The following is a 27,585-nucleotide window of genomic DNA, read 5'->3' as shown; positions in this document are numbered from 1 at the left end:
CTACACTCTGGGTCCTTGTGGCACACCCCCCCACAGTCTGGCACCTGAGGTGGCCACCTCAGTTCACCTCATGGTAAGGCCAGCCCTGTATGGGGCAGCAGAAGAGCTGGTTCATGACTTCTGTTGCAGTCTTAAGATTGCAGTAGTCTCTGCTGCTTGTTTTATCTAACTCTGCAGGTCTGTGGAATAGCCAATAGATCCACATACTCCCAGACCCACCAGTCCCTTCCATGGACTACCCCTACCAAAGTCTCCAAACTTCTACTACATTGTGGAGTTCAGCTTTGTAGTGTGCAGGGTGTGTAGGCCCCATGCAGGGCCTCCCAGAATCCTCTCCACTTCCCTTTGCCCTGTAGGATTACAGTAGTCCTGCTGCCTCCTATGTACCCTCAGAGGAAAGAGGGAGGTGCGATGATTTGGCCTTCAGAGCAGTAAGTTTGATGCTGAAAAATCTTATTAAAAAAACACAGCAGTTGGGTAACAGAACTGAATATGCTAGTTCTGCAAGGGACAGAAGAGAAGGCAGTTTGCTAACCACATTTGAGAAAAAATTGCAATCAAAATAGTTTGCAGAATGCAAACATAATACAGAGGTAACCCTCACCAACTGTAAAGGAGTGTTTTTTATTCATAGGAATGTACGTGCAAGGATTCCTGTCTTCTTATTCTTACAGTTCAAATGTATATTTCCCAACAGGCGGTTTCTTAATTACACAACGAATGCTGGATATGTTCAAACGACCTACAGACCCACCAGAATATAATTATCTCTACCTCCTTCCTGGAGCAGTGTTTGTTGGAGGATATGGTGCCTCTCTTGCCAGTGGATATAACATTGAACAGGTCAGACAACATTCAGATTTATTTTGCTCAGTTATCAGGTTAGCAATCTAAGCAGCTAGGCTCAGTTGTGCTAGCAAAGCTAAATAAATGAAGGGCCTGATTCTGCAAATACTTACTGTTGGCCTTAATAGTTACCAGTATATATAGTAAGGAACTATTCACAGTAATAGGTACTTGGCTCAGTATTTGCAGAATTGAGCCCCTAATTTTTTTAGTATTGGCCAAACTATTGAGTTACATGTGCAAATATTCTCCATCCCTTTTCGCTGGATCATGGAATCTCTAGTTTCCTAGTAATCTGTCCATCACTAAGAGCGAGGAAAAAACAGTTTTATAGTGTTTCTGTATCCCACAGTCCTTATTTGAGCAAAACTCATTTCATTCAATAAAAGACTGCAGAATTTGGCTCTGCATTTCCATTCCATGATGGTCTGTTTGTCCTTTCATGGGTTTCTTAAGGAAAGTGAGATACAGTCAAGTTACTGTGTCACCTTACAGGGAAAAATTTTTGCATGTGTGAGTTTTAAAAAAAAAAGTTTGTTGAAATACAGCATGGAATTTCTGAAGTAGACGGTGGTAGATGTAATATTGTTCAATACTGGCTTTTCTGAATCACTTTTAAATAGTCACAAAGATCACAGGCTGCACTTTACATCACTTCCCAGCATCCTAACAACACAAAACATATCTACCCCCTCTATAACAAACCTCGGAATGTGCTCTTGTTGTGTAGAACAGAATCTTTAGATGTAGCTCTTTGCAAGAATAAATTCTTCAATCAACTATCAACTGGATTGAGCAAAATTGGTGACCTAAAGAATATATATACTTGCAGAGACCCCACAGAATCAGTTACTTGCCTTGGCATAACAATAATGTTTCTGCATTGGTTGAGAGGTTCATCTTGGTGTCCTGGCAATATTTGGAAGGCAGAGTTTCTGTAAACTCTTTGAACAAGTTCTTTTTGCTTTAGTAAGAAATCCTCCTGCTCTTACTATTTTTAAAAATGATTATTATTTATTATTTGTTGAGCGCCTTGAGAGTGCATGGCAGTTTACAGGCGTAAAAGTATATAAGGTCCCTATCCCAAGGAGTTTACATTTTAAACTGGATAGACAATGCAGTTCTGCTTTTGCGGTTGAACTAAGCTTCTTAAAAGATTTACTATTTCAACAAACTTTTTTTTAAAACTCTCACACACACATTTTTTCCCAACATCTTTATTAATGACCTGGATGTAGGTATAGAGAGCATACTGATCAGGTTTGTAGATGACACAAAGCTGGGGGAGTTGCCAATACTTTGGAGGATAGAACTAAAATTCAGAGGGATCTTGATAAATTGGAGAACTGGGCTATAGACAACAAAATGAAACTCAACAAAGACAAATGTAAGGTGCTACATTTAGGGAAGAAAAACCAAATGCACAAATACAGAATGGGAGATAACTGGCTTGGCACCAGCACTGCTGAGAAGTATTGGGAGTTGTGGTGGATCACAACCTCAACATGAGTCAGCAATTGGGTGCTGTTGCAAAAAAAAAAAAAAAAAAAAGCAAATGCAATTTTAGGTTGCATTAACAGAGGCATAGCATGCAAGTCACATGAAGTGGTGGTACCACTCTACTCAGCACTGGTTAGGCCTCACCTGGAGTACTGTGTCCAGTTTTGGTCACCAATGTATAGAAAGGATGTAGAGAAACTGGAAAGGATCCAGAGGCGAGTGACAAAGATGAATCAAGGGGGTGGAATGTAAACCATATGAGCAAAGGCTGAAGTAATTGGGTATGTTCAGATTAAGGGGGGATATGATAGCGGTCTTCAAATATTTGAAAGGCTGCCATAAAAAAGATGGAGAAAAGTTGTTCTCTTTTGCCATAGAGGGCAGGACAAGAGGCAATGGGTTCAAACTACAGCATAATAGATTTAGATTGAACCTCAGGAAAAGCTTCCGAACTGTAATAACAGTAGAATAATGAAACAGAATGCCTGGGGAGGTTCTTGAAGCTCCTTCACTGGAGGTTTTCAAAAGGAGGCTGGATAACCAGCTGTCTTGGATGGTTTAAACACAACAAATCCTGCATCTTGACAGTGGGTTAGACTAGATGACCCTTGTGGTCCTGTCTAACCCTCTGATTCTAATTCACTTCCAAATTCTTAGCTATTATTCTAAATACAGACACCAGAAGCTGAGTCGTCATTTCGTTTCTGAGATAGTCTAAGCAACAAGCTATGGTTGCTGAAGACACTGAAAGAAAGTATTCTGTGAAGCAAATGGCCTGATAGTAATCAGAACCCCCAACAGAATTGAACTGGTCCTCTCCTACTAACCCTTAGGACTTCCCTCTACCCACAAAGGTGATCATCACCAAAAATCTGGAAAAAATGAGGTGTCAATTTTCATTAATTCTTTAAAGTACTTTAAATAAAACCGTTTCAGGAAAGGAAGCTGATAAGTATCCTGGAATTTATCAGAAGGTCAGTTAGCAGTCACTAGGCAAAGTAATAGAGCTTATTTCCCAAACAGCTGTATCAGGGATAGTTTTTCATTGGGACCCTGTTCTTTGAAGCTATACTAAACTACTAGTCTGGGATACCTGATACTTCGGTTAAAGGAATTAAACAATACAATTGGCTCCAGGAAATAATACACCAAAGAGTGCTGATAGTAAAAATGTAATATCTAATAAATACCTTGCTGAGCTACAGAGCAGAAGAAGAACTGGAAACAGTAGTGGAGGTTTATAGCTTATTTTCTAAATACAAATAAATCAATAGCTCAGTGTATCCTTCCTGGATTTGGACCTAAAACCACAAGGACCAGGCCAATAGTTAGAGAGACATTGGGCCAAATTCTCTGCTGGTGTAAATGGACAAAATGCTATTGAAGTCAAAGGACCTGCACTCCTTTACACCAATATAAAATATGGGCATTAGATGTTTCCCAAATAGTGACACACTTTGAAAAAGTAGGATGTATGTAGGGGTTACGGATAGGATTCTAGAAGGAGAATTATCTGGTAATTTCTAATAGAGCTGCAAACCTGAATGTGCAGCCCAAATTGACACCATTAAAATTATTTTAGTGCTAGTCCTTCTAGCCTGTTGCCTGGATCCTAATTATGATACAGTAACTCCTCGCTTAACGTTGTAGTTATGTTCCTGAAAAATGCAACTTTAAGCAAAACGATCTTAAGCAAATCCAATTTCCCCATAAGAATTAATGTAAATGGGGGGATTAGATTCTAGAGAAATTTTTTTCACCAGACAAAAAACTATATTACACAGTATAAGTTTTAAACAAACAATTTAATACTGTACACAGCAATGATGATTGTGAAGCTTGGTTGAGGTGGTGAAGTCAGAGGATGGAAGAGGGTGGGATATTTCCCAGGGGATGCCTTACTGCTAAATGATGAACTAGCACTCGGCTGAGCCCTCAAGGGTTAACACATTGTTAAAGTAGCCTCACACTCTATAAGGCAGCACGAATGGAGGGAGGGGAGACAGCATGGTAGACAGAGACAGAGACACACACCCTGTGTGGGAGAGAGAGAGAGAGAGATGCATTGCCCCTTTAAGTACACTGACTCCACTCTAAGTACATTGCCTTTGGATCAGGAACTTGAGAGCAAGCTCTCTCCGTTCTGAGTCCTGTCCTGTCCCCACCCTGCTCTAGATGGAGAAGGGGTAAGCAGAGGGCAGGACAGGGGGAGGGGAACACCCTAACATTAGCCCCCCTCTTCTCCCCTGTCCCCCCCCCCCCCTGCACCCGCGCACACACACACATCAAGCAGGAGGCTCCCAGGAGCAGCTCCAAGGCAGAGGACAGGAGCAGCACATGGCAGTGGGGGAAGGGACATCTGAACTGTCCGCAATTGATAGCCTGCTGGGCAGCTGCCCCAAAGGGAACTTAGGGGAGCCAGGAGCTGATAGGGGGGCTGCCGGTCCACCCTGGTTCCAAACACCCCCACCCCCACAGCAAGATGCAATGGGCTGCTCTTCCTGCAAGGAGTGGACAAAGCAGGCGGCTGCCAAAGACTTATAAGGGAGCATTGCGCAACTTTAAATGAGCATGTTCCCTATTTGATCAGCAACGTAGCAACGAAACAACATTAACCGGGATGACTTTAAGTGAGGAGTTACTGTACTATGCAGTCACATTTTTAGTAACAACCTGCAAAAAATTATCTTTGACAGGTGGTTGTCAGCTTCAGCTATTGATTTAGATGAATGGTAAACAAGTCCATTTGCAATGCTTCAGCAGTTGTTTGGTGGAAAAGGTTTCTTTGAAACTAATCATTCCTGAATCCCAGAAAAGCATTTTGTGCAATCAAGCATTGTTTAGTCAATATATTTCCCCACCCTTCTTTGACATGCTTGCAAGCGCCCCTGTTGGCGAGGCTTACTAGGGTAAATGGCCTTTAGAAATATTTACTCTCAGCATTTTCTCCCTGCCTTTTCCTCTCCCTTGTATAGATATATGGGCACTATGCTGACAAATCAGAATGGCTTACAGCAATTCTTAATTTGCAGAAAGCAACCAACCACAGTATTGGAGGGCATCCCACCCTCCCATTTATGAGAATCTCATTTTTGATTGCTCTTTTTTTTCTCCCAACTTGGAAAGAGCATTTTGGATATGTGTCTTTTGTAGAAGATTTCAGTGTCGTCATTAGTGGGCGAAGTGACCCCTCCTGGTCTCTCCAAGCACTCCTTCTCTATGCCTCAGGCCATCGACTGTCTCTTGGCGAGGAATCACACGATTGTCCCATCTCAGATTGGGCTCTGGGTTGCAGTCCCATGGTATTAACTGTGATTTACCTGAGCAGGTCTGACTTATGCCAAACCCTGCAATTCTGTTCCTGCCAGGTCAATAATGGTGGTATTCAGTTATCAAGCAGCCTCCTTAAAGCAAAGTATCATTTATTTAGAACAAAAGCATTTCAGGGAAAACATGTCTAAAAATAATAATGATGATAATAAAACAGACTGCACAGACTTTTCCTCCTAAGGCTTACCATTCCCTGGATCTGGGGAAGGCCCAATTTCTTTAGATTCCCTCCACAGTCTCTCTCTCTGTCATACTGTCTACTTAGCACCTGTCAAGCCTCCCTCCTCCTGCCACCATCCCCACTACCCCCCAAAGGCTTTTGACTGTTCGATCTCCATGTTCCAAGCCTGGCACAACGAGCTTGCATCTTCTTTGGAGACAGGATGCCTGGTCCTTGAACCTGATAATTTTGCTGTTGTCTTTCAAGTGTGTGCATGGGTTTTCTTATCTGGGAAGCCATTGTGTTCCTTTCCTGCTGGTTCTTCCCACACCACAATATAAGTTAGATCAACACTTTCTAACTAAATAGAGGAAAATCCTACAGCCATATACAGTAACTTGCCCTCACTGACCCAGTCACATACAATGTTCATAAAATTGTTACACTTCAGTATTAATAACACTGTTACATGTCAGCTCTACTTCTCCCACATTTAGCCCCTTTGAACAGTTCTTGAAAAGTACAGCAAGCAAAGGGTCTTGTGCTGGCCTTTTTGGACTTTTATGAGGGGGGTATGGAATGTCTTAGCTTCATTTGTTACTAGATGATTAGAGAATGGTGGGTATGCAGCCTATATTCTTTTTGTCATTGTCACGTTGTTTTAGATTCATGATTTTCAATGGATTCAGTAATACAGGTGGGGGAAAGGTAACATGAGCTTTCATGCTGTGAAATAAAATCACCATGTGCTTTTCAAACACGAGAAAGAACACCACATGTTATTTATAAATGCATCATCATGTAGGGATTTCAGAACATTTTGTGAATCAAAACACTTAAGAATCAAAGTAAGAGAAAATCAATGGGAGTGATCTCATAGCATTACAATCTTTAAAATGCAATTTAAATGACTGATTCGATAAAATGCGTTTCTTCCACACACAAAGAAACTGCTGATTAAAACCATTTAAAAACACACCCAATGTAAAAGAGATGGTAAATGTAGCAAAGATAATTGTACTAAATTACTTTAAGCTTGAACTAATGTGTTATTAGTTTGTTACTCTAGGGAAAGAGTAGTAAGAACCCACACACATACACACTTGAAGATGAGTCACAATGGCAGGGCAATGAAGACTAATGCAAGAAAATACTAGTGCAATGGTTATGGAAATAACCAAAAATATGTACTCAAATATATGTCACTGGGGATTATGGCTGTGTATTTGAGAAGTTTAGTCAGTGTCACTGCTGCAATGTTGGCAGAGTGGTGTGGCTGAGAAATACAGGAATAGAGAATGGAAAGGAGACAACTTAGGGAAGTTTCAGCACATGGGGCTCAATAAACTGGACTCTCCATTAATATGCAAAGAAGAAATCTTTCATATCTTAAACCATAAACTCTTGCAATTGAAACTTCCCCTCCCCCTACTCTAGCTGGGGATCCTGGAGGTTTTCCAACACCCTAATCCTCTACCAGGAGAGATGACTGATGTGCAGCAATGCTGTGCACTATATATTAACTTTTGCATTGTTTTACAGATGATATATTTGGGCTCAGGTCTTTGCTGTGTTGGTGCACTGGCAGGCTTGTCTAGTCAGAACACTTCTAGACTTGGTAATGCCCTAGGTATGATTGGGGTGGCTAGTGGTGTAGCAGCTACGGTAGGAGCACTGAACCCATCACCAGAAGTACTCGCTCAGATGTCTGCTGCCATGGCAATGGGTGGCACAATAGGTACGTACAACACATTGTACAATTCATGTAGCTTGACTTCATCCCACTAACCACATTCATTAATGGTTTATTAACCAATTAATAATTCTTTATTTATAATAGGATGAGAAAATACATTTGGAAAATGCATTAATGCCTAAAGGTGGCACTCTTGCCTAAGAGGAGAACTTAAGATGGTGAAGCAGATATGTACAAAGCTTATAAATTGTTTTAAAATTTGGTCACATGGCTTAAGCTTAAAACATTTTATTTCTAGGAAGTATTTTACCTGAATATGCACTTGCTGGCAAGTTACAATCAAAGGAAATATTAACCATAGCTCAAAATGGTGGCTGCTGTTATAGAATTTATGGTAACAGTATTTCCCAGAGGCTCCTTTCCCCGTTTTCCAGAGCCTCATAGATGACCTTTCGTGGCCTTGCTTTGGAATCATGAAAGTCTCACTACAGACAACCCTACAGTGAATGTTTTTCTGTTGAAATTTCCCTCCATGTAATGGAGAGCACAATCCGGAAAATTTAAAATCCTCCTATTCATTACTTATGCCTCTCCCAAATGTTTTTACTGCTAATAGTTTTGATGATGATGATGACGATAATAATAATAATAATATAATTAATAGGGTGAGGGGAGAAGTTATTAGCAAGTATGTTCCTGGATCACAATACTTTTGAATGATTAGTCTGTAGTCAGGATCTTTGGTCTGGCAGAGGATTTACTAATCTTCAGTGGTGGCCATTGATGTGTAGCCATATAGGGTCCTTATAACAGGGTATGCTGAGCCTTTTGGCAGGGTAGAAATCCAGCCCTGCTCTGTTCCACATTTCAGCCCAGAAGGAACTTTGGGAGTTGTAATCTCCAAGGAACATGGGAGTTGGAGGCCTGACAGCAAGGAATGCTGGGAAACAGCATTCCCAGTTTGTGACTGAGAATGCAGTGTACTCTCCCAGTGCCTCCAGGAGCATTTTGCTTGTCTGCTCCCTGTGGAAAGAATATATCTGGGAGATATGACTGATGTGCCCACAGCACCCCCTCCCCAAGGAAGAGGTTGTAGCTTCAAAGCCCCAGTCTGGCTCTGTTTCTTATACTCTGTTGTCTCAGAATGTTCTTGCAAATATACTTTTGGAGGAGATTTAAATTGGGTTATAATTTCCTACAACTATTATGATTCTATTGTATTGCACAAAAAGAAAAACAACATAAGAAAGAAAACAATATTCTGTTGCGTAACTGCCTGTTTATACTTCAAGAGAGGATGAAATACAATACAATTCTTTAATCTTGGATCTAAATCATTTCATTTTACAGGTCTCACAGTTGCGAAACGGATTGAAATCTCTGACCTTCCACAGCTTGTAGCTGCATTTCACAGTCTGGTTGGTTTGGCAGCAGTTCTTACATGTATTGCTGAGTATATGATTGAATATCCACACCTCGATGTTCACCCTTCTGCCAGTGTTCTCAAAACTGTGGCATATTTGGGCACCTACATTGGGGGTGTAACCTTCAGCGGTTCATTAGTGGCTTATGGAAAACTGCAAGGTACTTTATTCTTTGGTCTATGTCATGTTAAATAATTTAGGATGGGATTTCCAAAGGTTTCGATGGGAGTGAGGTGCTACTTCCAGTGGGAATTGGGTAGCTGACTGTTAGGTCCTTTTCAAAATCATTTCCTTTTACAACAGAGTTATTTTGACAAGTTTTGTGGGATTAGGTGGCCAAAAGATATTAGATTGTTATTGGTAACAGCTTCCAACAAATCCTCTTGTAACTTTTCAGAGGGAGAATGAGTGCTTGTTTACACTCCCTCAGACTAAGGACTCAGGGCCTGAGGAGGACAAATAGGGGCCATAGAAAATGTGATAAGAGCTCCTGTAGACTATATTTGGACCCATTATTTTCTTAGTTCCAATATGGCAATGAAAAGCTACTCCAGTGTGAAGTGCGAGGATTACGGCCATAAAAATTAATCAAATTGCTCAGTAACTGAACACTTGTGAAAAATAGATAGACCCTTTCATGGTGCATGGCATACTAAAGACAGACAAGATATACATGTAAAAATACAAGTTTGGATAAAAGAGTTGATGTGGTACAATTCAAGTCCAAAAAAAGGGTGCATCTGCAGTGGTAGCATGACCAGTCCCTATTGAAATAATGACTTAAAGGCCAAATGCTGTGGGTTCTGTTCAGTTCAAAATTCTTTTCAAGGATAAATAGTCACTGAGGCTTCTTGTTCCAGACAAGTATTTGGTCCCCGTTAGCAGTGGCAGAGTGATCCTGCTACATGGGAAGCTGCTCTGGTGCTGTGTGCTGCATCCCATTTCATATACTGATAGGAATGACCTCAAGGGAGTATGAAAAATCCTGATGTGGTTGTTTGGGGAAGCAGTCTGATGGCAGGATCTCTCTTGGCTGACATTTAGGGACAAACAGGCTTCCTTGGCTCACAGCTGAAATGAGAAACTGTGTTGCCAGCCAGGGAGCTGAAGAGGCTTCAGGCTGACCCTGGCTTGGTAAAACCAGGGATTGGTGCAAGTGAACTGCTCTCCCAGAAAACTGATAATTGAGAGGAACCCCCATCCTCAAAGACTGTTGACCGGGCAGACCCCTCAATGGCAGAGACAGGATAGCCAATAGGGCTGGAGGGTTGCCCAAAGGCTGTACACTAGTATGTGGGAAAAGACCAGCTCCTGGGAGCTGAGAGTTGAAGAGGAGCTGCTGGGAGGTAGGGAGCTCCGAACAACTGTTCCTCTGCCTTGTGTCTCTAATGGGCCAAACTTTCCTTCAGATAAATTGAGCCACTGTGGAACCAGCATCTTTGGGCTTTTGATTCTGTCCCTGCTCTTATACCTTCTTTGGGGTTCCTGTACCTTAACATTAAAAATGTTTATATAATAAAATGGCTGAAGAGTTAACACCTTAGTGTTTGATTCCAGGTTTATTGAACTCAGCGCCGCTCCTTCTACCTGGTCGCCATTACTTGAATGGTGGGTTGCTGGCAGCGTCAGTGGGTGGTATGGGGCTGTTTATGCTGGACCCAAGCTACACTACCGGCATGGCCTGTCTTCTTGGTGTTTCAGGACTTTCCTCAGTCATGGTAAGAACACAAGAAAGCACTCTCTGAATCCTTTCAATGCAAACAAAGGAAATATAAAGTTCTTGCATTCATCTGCAGCTCCTGCTGAATGCCAGAAAATCAGCTGAAAAATTTGGTGTAATTGCGAGGACTCCTCAAAGCACTATGCAAAATGTTTATGGTGCCCTATAGAAATTCCATAACAAATCACTGCAGGATCCCACAAACTATAGTGCAGGGATCCAAAACATTTTAGCTAAGGGCAGTTCAGTAAAACAAGCTATTGTTTGTCTAGTCAGATGTATATGTAATCCTATCCTCTAAACCACTGCTATAGATATGACCTGGTTTTGGAAAGAAGTTTTGGAAAGAGAGTAAGTGTCCAATCCTGTGAGATGCTGAGTGGGTTCAACTCCTATTGTGTAAATGAGAATTCAGAGTGCTCAGCTCCTCAGAGAATCAGACCCATTATGTATAACAGATAATCATGAAATAGCCAAGTTCTTGTACTCAGGTATTTGATGGTTTGTTTGTTCTGTTTTTTAATTAACATGTTAGTAATAATGTTGTTCTTTAAAAGTGAGTTTCCTTTAGTTTTTCTTTCCATGGTGTATATTAAATTGCAGGGAGTCACACTTACTGCAGCTATCGGTGGTGCAGATATGCCTGTGGTCATCACTGTATTGAACAGCTATTCTGGATGGGCTTTGTGTGCAGAAGGGTTCCTTCTTGATAACAACCTGATGACAATTGTTGGTGCCTTGATTGGGTCCTCTGGAGCGATTCTCTCTTACATCATGTGTGTGGTAAGATGGCAATGTATGTACTTGGGCTAACATGCTGACTTTGGTGAAACAAGTCTGGAGCTTCTACTGTGGGAACTTTTTAAAAATAGAAACTGTAGAAGACTGGATGGCCCAAGGGATCGATTGCCAGTTTAAATCCAGTCCAAACTGGTCATAAATAATCAAAAGTTATTGCGGGTCTGATGACTATTTGGTGGGCTTTTAGAATTAGGATGTGATGCAAAGAGCAATTGGTGATCTCACTCCAGTTCCTAGAGGTCTCAGAAACCACTACCATGACTGGCACTGACTGGCACTCGTATTGGCCTGGATACTAAATTACCCTTGCTGTTAGATGTGACCCTTCCAGGTCAGATTGGTGGGGTTGTAGTGTGGGGAAGCTTGCACTTCTGTTGCCTACACTGTACATGTTCTCTGAATAAACAGTCTCTAGCATTGTCAATCTATCATCTAACCTTACTTTCAAAAATGGAATAAGAAGTAGCATGGTTTGCTTTGTCAGTCAGCATTTTGATGAGGACCAAAGAATCTGCAATGAAAAATTTCACCCAGTGACTGGTTTTGAGGAAACATCCTGTTTTATAATGAGCAAGAGGAGAGAAGTTCTTTAAACAAATCAATGCCTTTGTTTCCCTAGAGAAAAATGTTAGACTGGCTTTGTGAATAGAAAAATGGTTAGAACATGACTGAAAAACATAAGAATTTCTCAAAGGCACATCTGAAAACCTTTGTTCAAAATGTATGGGTTATATGCCAAGTGGGATACTGTAGCTTTCCAAATAGAATATTGAACTATTGAACCATTGCTGCATCGTCTTCAGAGTCTTGTTAAATTACACTTTAATGAGCTGAACAATAATGCAGCTTGCCTTTCCAATCAAACGACATGAGGATTCCCATCAAATGCACTGTTTATTTTGAGGTTCTCTGAATGTAATCAGAACTATTGCTTCTGACCAATGCACTCACTTCATGTCTTCCCACTCAGGCCATGAATAGGTCTTTGCCAAATGTGATTTTGGGTGGATTTGGTACATCTTCTACGGGTGGAGGGAAACCTATGGAAATTGTTGGAACACATACCGAAGTCGGAATTGACCAAGCCATTGAAATGATAAAGGAAGCTAACTCTGTCATCATTACCCCTGGTAAGAGTTCAGATATTTTCATATGCTTATTGAGAAATGTGCTTGTCAGCATAACTCAGTTACTGCACAACATTCTGCTTAGTTAGTTAAAGGAATGAGCAGAAATTATGACTGATAAAATACCTATGAAAGAATAAGGGAGTCTAGCTAGGAAAGTTAAAGATCCATGTGGGGATTTAAAATTTGATATTCTACACATTGAAAAAGCTTGCTAAACTAGAAGAACTAGAATGAAACAAGAAGATAGTGTAACCTACATCTCATTGGTATAAAAAGTCCCAGAGCTGATTGGTTATAAAGCACCAAATACATTACAAGAGCTGTTTAGGAAAAAAGATCCATCTCATCCTCAGGTCTGCATGGACAGAGGGCCTAATTTCACCAGTTTTACACCATTTTCATGACACTGAATTCTCATAGACTCTTAGACTTTAAGGTCAGAAGGGACCATCATGATTATCGAGTCTGACCTCCAGCACATTGCAGGACACAGAATCTCACCCACCCACCCCTGAATTCACTGGATTTTCTTCTGATTTACCCTATTGGAAGTGAGATCAGAATCAGCCCAACCTGTGATGGTTAGACCCTCAAGAATGAATGCCTCACTTTAGAGAATAGTAGCTTCTATGGCAGGAGCAGATTTATCATGAACCAAACAGTGTGGTGGTATGGAGCCCCCAACAACCAGAGGGTGCCCAAAATGCAAGACAAATATCTGAGAACCTGCCCCCGAGTCCCGCCTGGCGGCGCAGCATGGCTCATGCAGGCAAGGATGCCTGCATGCCAGGGCTGGTGGCCCCACACCGCTCCCGAAAGCAGCCGGCTGCTGGCACATCTCTGCATGCCTCTGGCGGGGGGGGGAGGGTGGCAGCTCCATGCACTGCCCCTGCCCCGGGCAGTGCACAGAGACCTGCTGCCCCCCACTCCCCAAGGGGTGCGCAGAGACATGCCAGCAGCAGGGCTAAGGCGGCTCCCTGCCCACTCTGCCTCCCTCCCTCCATGCCGCTTCGCTCCTGGAAGCGGCCAGCATGTCCCTGGAGCCCGGAGGGGCTAGAGGGTATCTTTGCGGGCTGTCCATCCCCCAAGTGCCGACTCCACAGCTCCCATTGGCCAGGAACTGTGGGTGGCACCTGCAGGCAGTGGCGCACAGAGACCCCCTGGTTCCCCCCACCCTGGCCTAGGAACCTCTGCTGGAGGGGTGTGTGTGCTGGTCGTTTTGGGAGCCATGCTCCCTGAGGTAAGCGCCACTCCCCCTGCCCCGGCCCAGAGCCTGCACCCAGCACCGAAACTTCCTCCCAAAACCAACCCCCCGCCCTTCTCCTGCACCCCAATTCCCTGCCCCAATCAAGGTACCTCACTTTATTTTCATTTACTTCCCATTACTTATAATATAGGAGGAAGATGACGAAAAAAAGAATGAAAAACGACGGGAGGGGGAAGGAGATAAGAGAGAATGTTCTTTTTCTTGGCTGGGTCCTGAGGGGGGACCCCCCGAAAATGAAAACTGTGCACAGGACCCCACTAACAATAAATCCGCCACTGTCCTATGGGCTCTGAAGGGAGTTCTATCTGTCCTCCTCAGATGAAAAAATAGTGACATGGCAGAGTGCCTCAAAGGTAGAGAGAACTGGGGATACAAACCCCAAGTGTAAAAGCAGACTTGTCCTGAATTGGACTTTGCACTCTCTGGATGGTGCTATTATTATGGGACTAATATTGTGGGATTTTTAGTTACTTGTTACTTCAAGGATTTTACTTTTCCCCAAATACTTATGAAAGAAAAGTAATTTCTAGCTACTAAATTCCTTAAAATTAATAAGCCAATTCCTGCAGATTTTACTCAGGGTAATCGCCCATTGAATTCAATGGGTGTTTCTGCTAAGAATGGCAACACCTGGCCCATTATGTGGCCAGATGTTAAATCATTTCAAATTTGCTGCAACAACAACAACCAACCAAACAAAAAAAAAAAAAGTTGTACAAAGTTTTAGGCAATTTTTAACTCTGCCAGTGTAATGAACGATAACTGGCAAACATGTCTTGAGATCAGGATGCATTCTTCACTTATCTCATAGCTGCAGGACATCATGTCCAGTGGATTTAAATATGCCATATCAAATTCTTCTTTCATTGCAGTGAACTACAAAAAGTTAGTGTGTTTTATGAATGTGTATTAACAAAAAAAGGCCTCGGTCCCAAGTGTGTAGAGGAAAAAATCCTTGACTAAAATGGCTATTGGGAGTTGGATTGCCTGCAGGGATTGAATGTTTGTTAGTGCGCCAACCCTCTATTTGGCAGCTCAGCTGGAATCTGAGTTTGAGTGTTGGGCTCAGTCCCTTGCTCTCAGGGCTGCAGAGGTTAGAAATGTTGCACACACCTAGCATTGCACGCAAGCAGCCCCTCTAACTAACCCAGGAGTACAGTTGGCTGGCTCCAGATGCAGCTGCAAGCAGCCCTTCTTAGCCAGATGGATGGTTCATCCTGATGAGGGGCCTCTGTAATGAGAAGGGATAAAGTTGGGGGGAAAGGAAGGGGACTGCCTGAGTGTCCCCCATCCAAATAGGTTGTTTTTAAGAAAAAAATAATTATTCAAAGAATAACAGTAAAGTGATTTGTAAAATTGGCACTAGAGGTCCCATACATATTGTTTCTCAGGCTCCATATCAAAAATGCTCAGTTTACAAGTTAGAAAATAGTTTTTGCCTGAATGACAATCCTGCAAACTCAGCTTGGAAAACCAAAAAGCCGTCTTTCCCACACGTCCCCACCAGTAATATGTTTGGCTGCACAAATGCAACTGAGGCTAATGCAGTTGCATAGACATAGCTGAGGGCTACACTTATATAGATTTTAGCAGTATGAACTCTTTGAAAATACTTTCCATTTATAGCCACAATAAGGAAGGCCAGATCCTGCCATGTATTAGGGCACTTCTGCATTGCTCCCTTGGCACAAAGCTAACCTAAACCCAGATGAACTGGTACCTGAAGGATTTCCCCTGCATAAAGGGATGCTTAGGGGATGCAGACCTATTGCTGCAGGTCTTCCATCTTTCCTCTACCTGTGACTGTAGCAAAGGGCATGGATGGGGCATGGCTAGGTGTGGCTAGGACTTTCCTTCACCATGGCATTCTCCAGCTGCCACTATAGCTCCTTAGAACCCGCAAACCATGCAGGGAGACCAAGCTCGAGCAGATTGCCCCAGGACTGGGCAAGCACAAAGCCATCTTTTAAACACGTCCCCAAAAGCTGGACCGAAGCCCCCTTATCCAGCTGTGCAGGACTGCAGGATGGATGCTGACCATGTTTGTCAATGTTACTGCACAGATACATTTGCTTTCTTATCATCCAGGAATAAGTGACTTTTATTCAACTCATAAAACTTACTCCTGTAATTGCATTTGTACTGAAATGCCTCTTTCTCCTCCTTTATATTCACACAGAAATAGAATATGGTGGTAGAGTGAGTTAGCTGTAGCCAGGACTCTTAGTTTTTCAATGTAATTTACAGTGAAACCTGCACTAAGTGCTACCATTGAATTAAACGACCATATTAAAGTATCCCTTTGCAGTTCAGTTTGACCTTTAACTCTGTTTCATATCCACCAGGCAAATGAGTTTTGTTGGCCCCGTGTGCAGTAACTGTGGTTTCTAATATTCATTAATGCTGAAGACATGCTGGTTAATGGAGCACTATGTGGTGCTTTTTGAGGGATGCTAAGCTTCCTTTGTAGAACACTGACATGTTTTTCATGGTTTAGGTTGGGGTCTTTGTGCAGCCAAGGCCCAGTATCCCATTGCTGACATGGTGAAAATGCTTAATGAACAAGGAAAGAAAGTCAGGTAAGTTGCATATAGTGGGCCAGATCCTCAGCTGGTATAAACTGGTATAGCTCCATTGATTTCCAGGGAGCTCAGGTCTGATTTCAGTGGAGCTACACTGATTTACACCAGCTGAGGATCTGGCTCACAATGTTGTCATTGAAATAGGCTAGGACAAATACTGTATTTACTGTACATCAAACATTAAAAGCAATGATAGAACTTCAATAGGAAATCTTTAATATGTTTAGTATGACGTGGTAATACACCATATACCATGCCATTCAATACTACAGGCTCAATTTTCAAACTTGAGTGCCTTGGTTAGGAGCTCCAATAAACACCTAAGTCCCCCAAATAAGCTAACTGATATTTCTAAAAATGAGTTGCTCTCTGACATAGCAAATTTGGGTGGGATTTTCAAAAACATGAAAGCAAATTAGAAACACAAATTCCCTGTGGGGGGAAAAACATCTCTGCCCACATTAATCAGGAAAACATCTGTGCTGGAAGTCTGCTAGCAGCAAACAGAGCATGAATATGATCTCAGCATTGACAGAGCTCAGGTCTGCCATAGCATTCAGTTGGGAAGTCCAGGCCTATGAATATTTGATTAGCCTCTGGAATTCAGACATTCATTTTCTTAATATTTGACAAGAATATTAAGTGTTTTAATTCTTGCATCAAATTCTTGGAAAAGTCTTTTTTTCCCCCAGCAGTGGGGTTTTTTTTGTTTTGATTTTTGCAAGTGCATATTAAGAGTATGTATCAATAAGCCACCTCTGAATTAGAAAATGGACTGAATCCTTATCCACATATCTGTTCAAAGTGTTATTTCATTTGTCCTAGGCTCTAATCCCGCTCTTGTGCGGTATATACACACACTATATATGACACACGGTCTTCATGAATGATTTAGATTCTGGGGTGTGGCTTAAGTGTTAAATGAAATCACCAAATAACATGCCATGACTACATAGTTAATTTTTAATCAGCAGGGTGCCCGATGTGAAAGGAGTTCTGTAAGTGTTTCAATTTTCCCTTTCTGGTACTGATTACAAACATATACATTAATTGCTCTTTCCCAAGTAGCAGTTTCATGACCAGTATTTTATAGCTCACTCTCTCTGCATCTGGTTCAGGTATATGAAGCACTGGAACTGGACTGCTTCCACATGTGTAGGATTGCTGACATTTATCAGTCGGCATTTATTAGTTCAGCATGACTTGGTTTCTTTGCTTTCTTGGTTTCCAGGTTTGGCATCCATCCTGTAGCAGGCCGTATGCCAGGACAACTGAATGTACTATTGGCAGAAGCCGGTGTACCTTATGATGTTGTATTAGAAATGGATGAGATAAATGAAGATTTCCCAGGTAAGGGATGAAAAATGATGTCTTAGATTCAAACCATTCTAAATATTTTAAATTTATTTTCTGCTTTTAGTTAGGCCAAATAACTATAATTTTATTGCCAGGCAGTATTTTGGTAGGTGGAAGGGTTGACAGTAATGCTTTTTAAAGACCAGAATCAAGACTAGATAAGACCAAAGGTTTGCCTGACTCATATAAAAGCCAAGCTATGTCTGACATTACTTAATGGATAATCATAATAGCCACTAGGGTTTTGCTGTAGAGTGAGCAAAATATATGACTTTTTAAATCAAATATGTGTCTGTATTTTGTCAGTGATAAGGGTATCAGGAAAGGCAACCATGTGATATTCTGAATATTGGACAAACAGATGTATGGTGGGAGTTTAAAGTTAGTTTCTCTGATCCCAGTTCAGTCAATGGGAGTTGTAGCAGTGACTTTTATGGGAGAAGAGTTATGGCAAAAATGAGTCCTGTTGAAAATCCACCCTCATGTCAGGTGGGTGGAGCTCTGTGGCATTACAGGTTATCAAGTCCCCTCTCACTTTTTGCTCTTGTTGTTTGTGGTTTTATGAGGGTATTTGAGTATTTTAATGTTTTGTTACTATTTGATACCATAGTGATTATGAAAGATCATCACTCGGAGTGCCCTGGGAAGAGACTGCTTATATATAGGATCATTTGTATTATTTAATAGTGGTGTATTATTAATTTGTATCACTGCTACCATTATTGTGAGTGGAGTATAAGTGAGCAGGCAGCTGCTCTGCAAGATTCAATTTCCTTGTAGGATACTCATGCTTCTCAAATATCTGGTAGATTCTTCCTTTGGATTCGCTGAAGTTTGGGGTGAGGAGGTGGAAATTACTGCCCCTTGCATATATCAGGCCCCCTAAATCCCAGGGGAGGGAATATTCACCAGGAGGGAGGGCTGCTGCCAGTTTTGGTACCACTTCCCTTCTTCGGGAAGGGGAGGGGACAGACAAAGCAAAAAAATGAAGCAATGAGGCACTAAAAGGTACAGAAAGTCCATAATTCATGGAGAGCTTGGTTTTCTAGACAGGGCATGTAGCCGAATGACACACATTGCTCAGATGGAAGAGCAGACTACCTCCAGGTGCAGAAGCTTTGCACAAGTACTTTGGTGACCTGGCAGCTAAAGAGTGGATAATGTTTCAGAGACGAGGGACTTCAGACAAACTTGAAAAGATTTGGTCCAACTTTTTTGAGAGCTTTGATTAATTCCTAGTGGATGGAAACTGCAATGTCACTCTCCTTTCTCCTTCCTGCCCTCCTTCCTTCCTTTCCCTCCCTTTCCATGTTCTTTTTGCCTTTTTGTTTTGTTTTTTGTTCTGCCCTATTTTGGCTGGGGCATGTTGGGGAGGATCAGTAAAATAAAGTGCCTATTCCCCATCACAGACAAGAAATGATGCCTCTGAAAAGAAAACTAAGGCATCCAGAAGTAGCAAGAGTGTTAGGGAGGCAAAAGTCCCTTAACTTAAGGTAGGAAAGTAAGAGGGAAGGGAGCTATAGTCTCTTTTGCGTGGCAGCGTAGTGTTTCTAGTTTAGACTGCATCTATCTTTTGTGGTTTTCCAGGGCTACCTCCCTCCCACTTCTGTTACAGAATTAAAAGCCTCTGGCACATTAGGGTCAGATTGTGGCTGCTCTTGCTTAGGGTTGCCAGTTGTCCGGTTTTTGACCGGAATACCCGGTCGTAAAGGGACCCTGGCGGCGCTGCTCAGCAGTGCTGACCAGGCCATTAAAAGTCCAGTTGGTGGCGCAGCAGGGCTAAGGCCTTGGCTCCACGCAGCTCCTGAAAGCAGTGGCATGTTCCCCCTCTGGCTCCTATGCATAGAGCAGCCAGAAGACTTCGTGCGCTGCCCCAAGCACCAGCTTCGTGGTTCCCAGGGGTGTCGCCTGCAAATGGCACAGCACACAGAACGGCCTGGCCGTGTTTCCATGTAGGAGCTGGAGGGGGGACATGCCACTGCTTCTGGGAGCAGCTTGAGGTAAGCACTGCCCGGAACCCACCTGACCTCCTCCCATGACCCAACCCCCTGCCCCAGCCCTGATCCCCCTCCTGCCCTCCAAACTCCTTGGTCCCAGCCCAAAGAACCCTCCTACACCCCAAATCCCTCATCCCCAGCCCCACCCCAGAGCCCAAACCACCAGCCGGCGGCCCCCCCCCGCACTCCAACCCCCTGCCCCCACCCTGATCCCCCTCCTGTCCTCCAACCCCTCGGTCCTAGCCCAGAGCACCCTCCTGTACCCCAAAGCCCTCATCCCCAGCACCACCCCAGAGCCCACACCCCCAGCCGGAGCTCCCAACCCCCTTCCCCAGCTTGATCTCTCTCCCACCCTCTGAACTCCTCAGTCCCAGCCCGGAGCACCCTCCTACACCGCAAACCCCTCAACCCCACCCCAGAACCTTCACCCCCAGCCAGAGCCGTCAACCCCCCCACTCCCCCGCACTCCAACCCCCTTCCCCAGCCTGGAGTCCCCTCAGTCCCAGCCCAGAGCACCCTCCTGCATCCCAAATCCCTCATCCCCAGCCCCACCCCAGAGCCCGCATGCCCTCCCACGCCCCAACCCCCAAACCAGCCTGGTGAAAATGAGCACGTGAGGGTGGGGAGAGTGAGTGACAGAGGCAGGGAGGATGGAGTGAGCGGGGGTGGGGCCTCGGAGAAGGGGCAGGGCAGGGGGACGGGGCAAGGGTGTTCGGTTTTGTGCGAGTATAAAGTTGGCAACGCGAGCACGGATACGTAAAACAGGAAAGATGCAGGTAGCTCCTCCCCCTTGCATACGCATGTGACAGGCAGACTGAGTACAAATGCCCACTTGGCCTGATTGTAAGCGGCTTTAAAGCCCTGAGCACACAACATCAGCACCCCCCACAAGCATTCTACTTGCTTCATCAGCATTAGAGGGTAAGAGGAGATCCCACTGCCAGCTACTCAAAGTGGTTTTTGATGCTCTGACACCACCATCAGGTAACGTTTTATGACTGTGCAATTCATGGATCACAGCATTGGACACACTGCTACCTCTGGGTGTGTTGAAAAGAAAGCGAACTGACGTCACTTCCATGAATTAGCAGCTTATCCCTGTCAAACTGCTGTTCCAGCAATGCTTCAAGGTAAAACAACTCCAGGCAGTTTAGAAAAAAGCTGTGACAGGAGGCAATAGTGAAGTTATGCATGGAGAGATGAAAGGAAGGGAAAGAATATTTTCAAAATTAGATCCTTACATTGTACAGAAGTGAATAAAGAGTTTGAGCTACAACTCCATCTTGGAATTCTGGTGGTCACATAAATCACTTGACATGCAACAGGAACACTCCCCTAATTTCAACCTCTCCATGCCCTGATAATAACTATAAAAAAAAACCTAGATGCAAAAAGAATAGGTGTCATAAAAATAATGGTAATATCTGATAGTCTGTACCACAATTGATTGATCTTGAAATATGACAACTGCCATTGGTGCTGTAGTCAACAGCCCATGTGTACCAAGGTAATCTATGAGTATGACACTTGGGGACTATTTTATTGATGGTTTTGTACAACAGACATGCTGTCTCCCCCCCGGCTATCAGTAAACTACACCACGGACAATCAGAGAGGTAGACATCTAAATCCTATTGACCGCGCCAGTCAACGATGGATTGAGGAAGCAATTTTAGCAGCACAAAATTAAAGGCTGTTTTTAAACATTTATCCAAATGCTGCTTTTAAATAATTATTTGAATCCCAATTATCGTCCAGTACAACTAGGGTTAATTACAGAGCAATTATTGCCTTGAGAATTATCCCTCCATTGATTAGCCCTCCATTGAACAAGCAATTGTAACTATAGAAGCAATAGAAAAGGAGGACTTGTAGCACCTTAGAGACTAACAAATTTATTTGAGCATAAGCTTTCATGAGCTACAGGCTCACTTCATCGGATGCATTCAGTGGAAAATACAGTGGGGAGATTTATATACATAGAGAACATGAAACAATGGGTGTTGCCATACACAGTGTAACGAGAGTGATCACTTAAGGCGAGCTATTACCACCAGGAGAGCGGGGGTGAGGGGGAGGAACCTTTTGTAGTGATAATCAAGGTGGGCCATTTCGAGCAGTTGACAAGAACCTCTGAGGAACGGCGGGGGGCAGGGGAGGGAATAGTTTTACTTTGTGTAGTGACTCATCCACTCCCAGTCTCTATTCAAGCCTAAGTTAATTGTATCCAGTTTGCAAATTAATTCCAATTCAGCAGTCTCTTGTTGGAGTCTGGTTTTGAAGTTTTTTTGTTGAAGAATTGCAACTTTTAGGTCTGTAATCGAGTGACCAAAGAGATTGAAGTGTTCTCTGACTGGTTTTTGAATGTTATAATTCTTGACGTCTGATTTGTGTCCATTCTTTTACGTAGAGACTGCCAGTTTGACCAATGTACATGGCAGAGGGGCATTGCTGGCACATGATGGCATAGATCACATTGGTAGCTGTGCAGGTGAACGAGCCTCTGATAGTGTGGCTGATGTGATTAGGCCCTGTGATGGTGTCTCCTGAATAGATATGTGGACACAGTTGGCAACGGGCTTTGTAGCAAGGACAGGTTCCAGGGTTAGTGGTTCTGTTGTGTGGTGTGTGGTTGCTGGTGAGTATTTGCTTCAGGTTGGGGGGCTGTCTGTAAGCAAGGACTGGCCTGTCTCCCAAGATCTGTGAGAGTGATGGGTTGTTCTTCAGGATAGGTTGTAGATCCTTGATGATGCATTGGAGAGGTTTTAGTTGGGGGCTGAAGGTGATGGTTAGTGGCGTTTTGTTATTTTCTTTGTTGGGCCTGTCCTGTAGTAGGTGACTTCTGGCTACTCTTCTGGCTCTGTCAATCTGTTTCTTCACTTCAGCAGGTGGGTATTGTAGTTGTAAGAGTGCTTGATAGAGATCTTGTAGGTGTTTGTCTGTGTCTGAGGAGTTGGAGCAAATGCGATTGTATCGTAGAGCTTGGCTGTAGACAATGGATCGTGTGGTGTAGTCTGGATGAAAGCAATGTGTCTCCTCACTGGCTTTTGGTGAAAATATGTTAAAGGCCCACTTAAGCAAAAGTCCATCTGGCTTCTATGTCACACAACCCCCAAAATCCACTTGTCACAAAAGCCAGATGAACTATTTTTCCCTGAATCAAGACTTTAGTAAATATATAACAGGGGAACTAAATGTCAGAAGGCCAAATTCTGAGCTCACTTACACAGGTACAAATTGAGAATAATTTATTTGCCATTAGTGCAGTTACCCTGGATTTGCACCATGTAACTGATCAGACTGGCCCAGAGCTTTTCAGAAATGATTTAGTAATCAAGGGACCAGCTTTGCCATCTTAACTCAAATGGAATCAATTGGACTATTTGCAGTGTTAGGCCCTGATCCTACAATGGACTGTGTATCAGGAGAGGACTGCTCGCATGCAGAGATGTGGGCCTGATTATGATTCAGAATAGAGTTTTTGTAGAATTCAGCTGCAGGTGAATGATGTTGAAATAAAATATGCCATAATACAATGAAGATATTTCTTAGGGTCTACACGTGTACTCTATTTGGTGACCTCACACAAGCCTTGCAGAAGACTCTGTACATTAAGATTTAGGCATATTGTCTCTCATGGTATCTCGTAGGGTTGGAAGAGACCTCAGGAGGTCTGGTCTAGTCCAATCCCCTGCTCAAAGCAGGACCTACACCAATTAAAATCATCCCAGCCAGGGCTTTGTCAAACAGGGCCTTAAAAACCTCTAAGGACGGAGATTCCACCACCTCCATAGGTAACCCATTCCAGTGCTTCACCACCTTCCTAGTGAAATAGTGTTTCCTAATATCCAACCTAGACCTCCCCTACTGGAACTTGAGACCATTGCTTCTTGTTCTGTCATCTGCCACCACTGAGAACAGCCTAGCTCCATCCTCTTTGGAACCCCCCCTTCAGGTAGTTGAAGGCTGCTATCAAATCCTCCCTCCCTTTTCTCTTCTTCAGACTAAATAAGCCCAGTTCCCTCAGCCTCTCCTCATAAGTCATGTGCCCCAGCACCCTAATAATTTTTGTTGCCCTCTGTTGGACTCTCCAATTTGTCCACATCCCTTCTGTAGTGGGTGGGACCAAAGCTGGATGCACCAGTGCCAAATAAAGGGGAATAATCACTTTCCACAATCTGCTGGCAATGCTCCTACTAATATAGCCCAATATGCCGTTGGCCTTCTTAGCAATAAGGGCACACTGCTGACTCATATTCAGCTTCTCATCCACTGTAATCCCCAGGTCCTTTTCTGCAGAACTGCTGCTTAGCTAATCGGTCCCCAGCCTGTAGCGGTGCATGGTTATAATAGTTTTCATTAGCCCATGTATCTGCCAAGATTCAGTTCTGGGTTTGACACAAATGGATGGGCCTAACTTATTTTCATTTAGAATAAACAGTGAACTATCAACATTTAATGAATGTTTGATTTGTGTGTTTTGGTGTCGCTGTGATAAAGGAAAGGCAGCTGCAAGTTCCAAAACATTTGTAACATATTTCTATTCTGTCTCAGAAACGGACTTGGCTCTGGTCATTGGTGCAAATGACACAGTAAACTCTGCAGCACAGGAAGATCCCAATTCTATTATTGCTGGCATGCCTGTATTGGAGGTCTGGAAAGCTAAGCAGGTACTTAAAAACAATCAAAGTTGACTGGAGTCCGCACAGTATATGTTTATGGAAAGTATCTCTGTTTCTCAGGAGACATGCCGACTTGCACTAAAGACAAAGAAAGATAGTTTGTTTGTTTTTAATACACATGCAAGGAGTATGCACATAGGTGCATCTGTCTAACAGTATGCGGCAGATACACAAGAAGGGACCCCAACTCTGCAGTCAATTTGGTATGGAATTCCCAGTCATTTCAACAGGAGGGTCCCCATGACAAGCAGTTATAGGGTTAAGCTTACAGTGAAATGCTTGATTCGACAAGTTATGCCCTGTCCTGCTCTCATTGATGCCAATGGGAGTTTTGTCATTGACTTTAAAAAGAGCAGGATTGGCTCCTGGATTATATAGCATTTAAAAGGCATTTCTTTCTAATGGATTTTGCTTTTAAAATTTAGAATGAGGCAAAGTACACTTTATTAGTGTTCCAAATCTTCTTACAAAGAGCTATGTTTCACTGTACTCCCCAAAAGCTAAAAATCTATTGTTGAATAAATTACTCACAAATAAGTTTTTATATTATTTGACCAGGTCTAGGTATAAGGGGCTGCAGAACTTTGACTCAGTGTATCAGAAGCTTGTGTACATTTGCAAACCCATAGCTTTTCTCTTTCAATTTTCCTCTCTCTGGTCTGCTGTATTCACAGACAATGGTGTCAGGTATGTACTTTATATCTACAGTGTCTCTGTTCCCAGTGAACTGTGTGCAGTTTCAGCAAATTCTGTATGGGAGGGAATTTCGGATTGAAAGGTAAAATTCAGGACAGGTAAAAATGGCAGCACATATCTGACAGATACATCCACAAAGGAAAAGAGCCAGTTTTGAAATTCTACTTTTAATTCATTGCCTTAAATATAAACAATTCTATCTATAAGACAGGTTTACTAACTCATTTTAATTCAAACCTCATGTTCTCAAAAGTGCTATGGTATTGAAAGCCATCAAACTTGTGCAAGTATAGACATTAGCATGAAACACAATCGAAGAGGATATAAAAACTGTGATATGGGGTGTATGGTGAAGATGACGATGGCACTAAATGACAGGCATACAGATGTTAGAATTAAAAGCAACCTCTTAAAACACAGAAACATGTGAACAAGTATATGGGGAAAATTGGGATCTCCATGTTATTCAGCACATGCCAAGCTTGTTTTGTTACGTTTCAGTTAGACAGTATTCCAGCATGTTGTGTTCTCATACAGTAAAGGTTTAGATCTGATCTCAGATTGGAATGTTAGAACATTTATGCAGGTAACATTAAGATGCAGTAAATAACTGCATGAAACAAGCAATTTTTAATTGTTGAAATATGCACCTAAAAAGCAAAATGTTAATAACATCTCTGGGTCTGAAAGCATCATTTTGATAGGTTTAATGAGATAAATTATAGAAAATATATGTTTGACTTTACTCTGCATCTGTCACATACAGAGTAGTACACACCACATATCTGGCAACAGATTTTGGCCCTTACCCAGAAAATAAACAGTGTTTCAGGTGTCCCATTACATCATATCCAACATGGATTAATTGTTTAATGAAGTACTATTGCAGTCAAACTGGCTTGTGCTGTGATCATGTTAGATCTCATAAGCAAAGTTGGTCTGGTCAGTACTTGGATAAGACAACTCAAGGGGGCGAAACCCAGCTGCTGTGGAAAAGGAATTCAGTATAGCACTTTGCCCAGTCTCTTGAATCCAATGCCTAGGGTCTGGGAGCACTGTCATGCTGGAGGTACTGCTTGAGATTTTGCACATCTGATTAGGGGATTTAGCTACCCTGTTCCAATTAATGTTAAGGGGAATTTTATGGCTCAATCTTTTATTCAGCTTTGTGAATCTCAATCAGTGTGCTTTGGCAGTTACATGAAACTGAGGCCCTAACCATCACAGTCATTAAAATACCCAATGGCAATTAGCATAAAGTAGGCAGATTAACATGTCTTGGTCAAGTGCTGATTTGGGTAGTTACATTTTGCCTACCTAATTTCCCCTTGTGCTGTCAGTTGTTTTGAATGCTCTTCATTTGCTTTTCTTAACCGTTCTTTAGTATTTCAGTGTACTACTAAGCAGCTACCGCCTTCCACCCACAGGTGGCTGCAGAGCTGGAGGAGGAGATCCTTGTTCAGTTTCTGTATCAGTTTACTTTTTTAAAACCACAATACAATCTTTCAGGGTGGAAGGTGGCACATAAATGTGAGGTCTGAGAATAGTTAGATATGGACATGCAAAAGTCAATAGAAAATGTATGCCAATATTGCTGGTATGCAATTTTGATTGAGCCCATGCATTTAATACATGTCAAAATTTTATAATATAGTAACATGTTATTTTAAAAACTGTTACTTTAACTACATCCTCCATGAGCACATACTGAAAGTTTTTATTTCATTTAATTCTTTCATGCTGCTATTTTTCTCCCCAGGTCATCGTCATGAAGCGTACACTGGGAGTTGGGTATGCTGCAGTTGACAATCCCATTTTTTACAAACCTAACACTTCAATGCTGCTTGGGGATGCAAAGAAAACATGTGATGCTTTACAAGGCAAGATTAGGGAAATGTATTATACTCATTAACACTGATATTCAGAATTGTAAAAGGGTACTAGATATAATTTATATATTTCAGTAAATAGTTTGGAGGCATATCCAGCACCTTATTTATATACAACCATTTCAAAAATAAAAGAGCATCCAAACATAACAAATTAGCTCTTAGACTGATTGGTGATTTATGTGCCTTAGTCCTTACAAATGTAAGTCCCTGTATTTAATAATAATAATAAAACCACTTTTGCGCTATTGGTGTTGCAGATTAATTATTTCTCTAATCTTGCAGCCTCATTTATAGCACTTTTATTTTCTCTCTGTCTTCTCTTTATGATCAATGAGACAGAGAAATTATTGCAGAAAAGCTTTGGTTTATCCTCCTACTAATGAATAGATCCTTGGTGCAAAACAATGCTTTGTAATACAATAAATGTGAACCTCAGTATAGCACCAGGAAGATTTACATATTTGCTTTATTTTTTAAATGACATTATTGTTTAGAGGCAGTATTTA

General features: G+C 42.4%; 1 protein-coding gene across 1 annotated transcript in view; it reads left to right on the top strand.

Annotated features, from left to right (window-relative positions):
• LOC144271150 (NAD(P) transhydrogenase, mitochondrial-like) overlaps positions 1-27,215 on the top strand; it is a 62,154-nt gene extending 34,939 nt beyond the window's left edge. Inside the window, exons 12-21 of the mRNA XM_077828293.1 lie at positions 698-843; positions 7,379-7,574; positions 8,883-9,116; positions 10,514-10,674; positions 11,280-11,459; positions 12,448-12,607; positions 16,372-16,453; positions 17,688-17,806; positions 24,364-24,479; positions 26,947-27,215. Of these exons, the coding sequence (XP_077684419.1) occupies positions 698-843; positions 7,379-7,574; positions 8,883-9,116; positions 10,514-10,674; positions 11,280-11,459; positions 12,448-12,607; positions 16,372-16,453; positions 17,688-17,806; positions 24,364-24,479; positions 26,947-27,099 (1,547 nt within the window). The 3' untranslated portion in view covers positions 27,100-27,215. The remainder of the gene's footprint in view (positions 1-697; positions 844-7,378; positions 7,575-8,882; positions 9,117-10,513; positions 10,675-11,279; positions 11,460-12,447; positions 12,608-16,371; positions 16,454-17,687; positions 17,807-24,363; positions 24,480-26,946) is intronic.
• Positions 27,216-27,585: the final 370 nt, after the last annotated feature.

Source organism: Eretmochelys imbricata, chromosome 10, assembly GCF_965152235.1.
Source record: "Eretmochelys imbricata isolate rEreImb1 chromosome 10, rEreImb1.hap1, whole genome shotgun sequence".
Lineage (NCBI taxonomy): Eukaryota > Metazoa > Chordata > Testudines > Cheloniidae > Eretmochelys > Eretmochelys imbricata.
The sequence above is the reverse complement of the archived record's forward strand: the minus strand, read 5'-3'. Positions and strand labels throughout refer to the sequence as shown.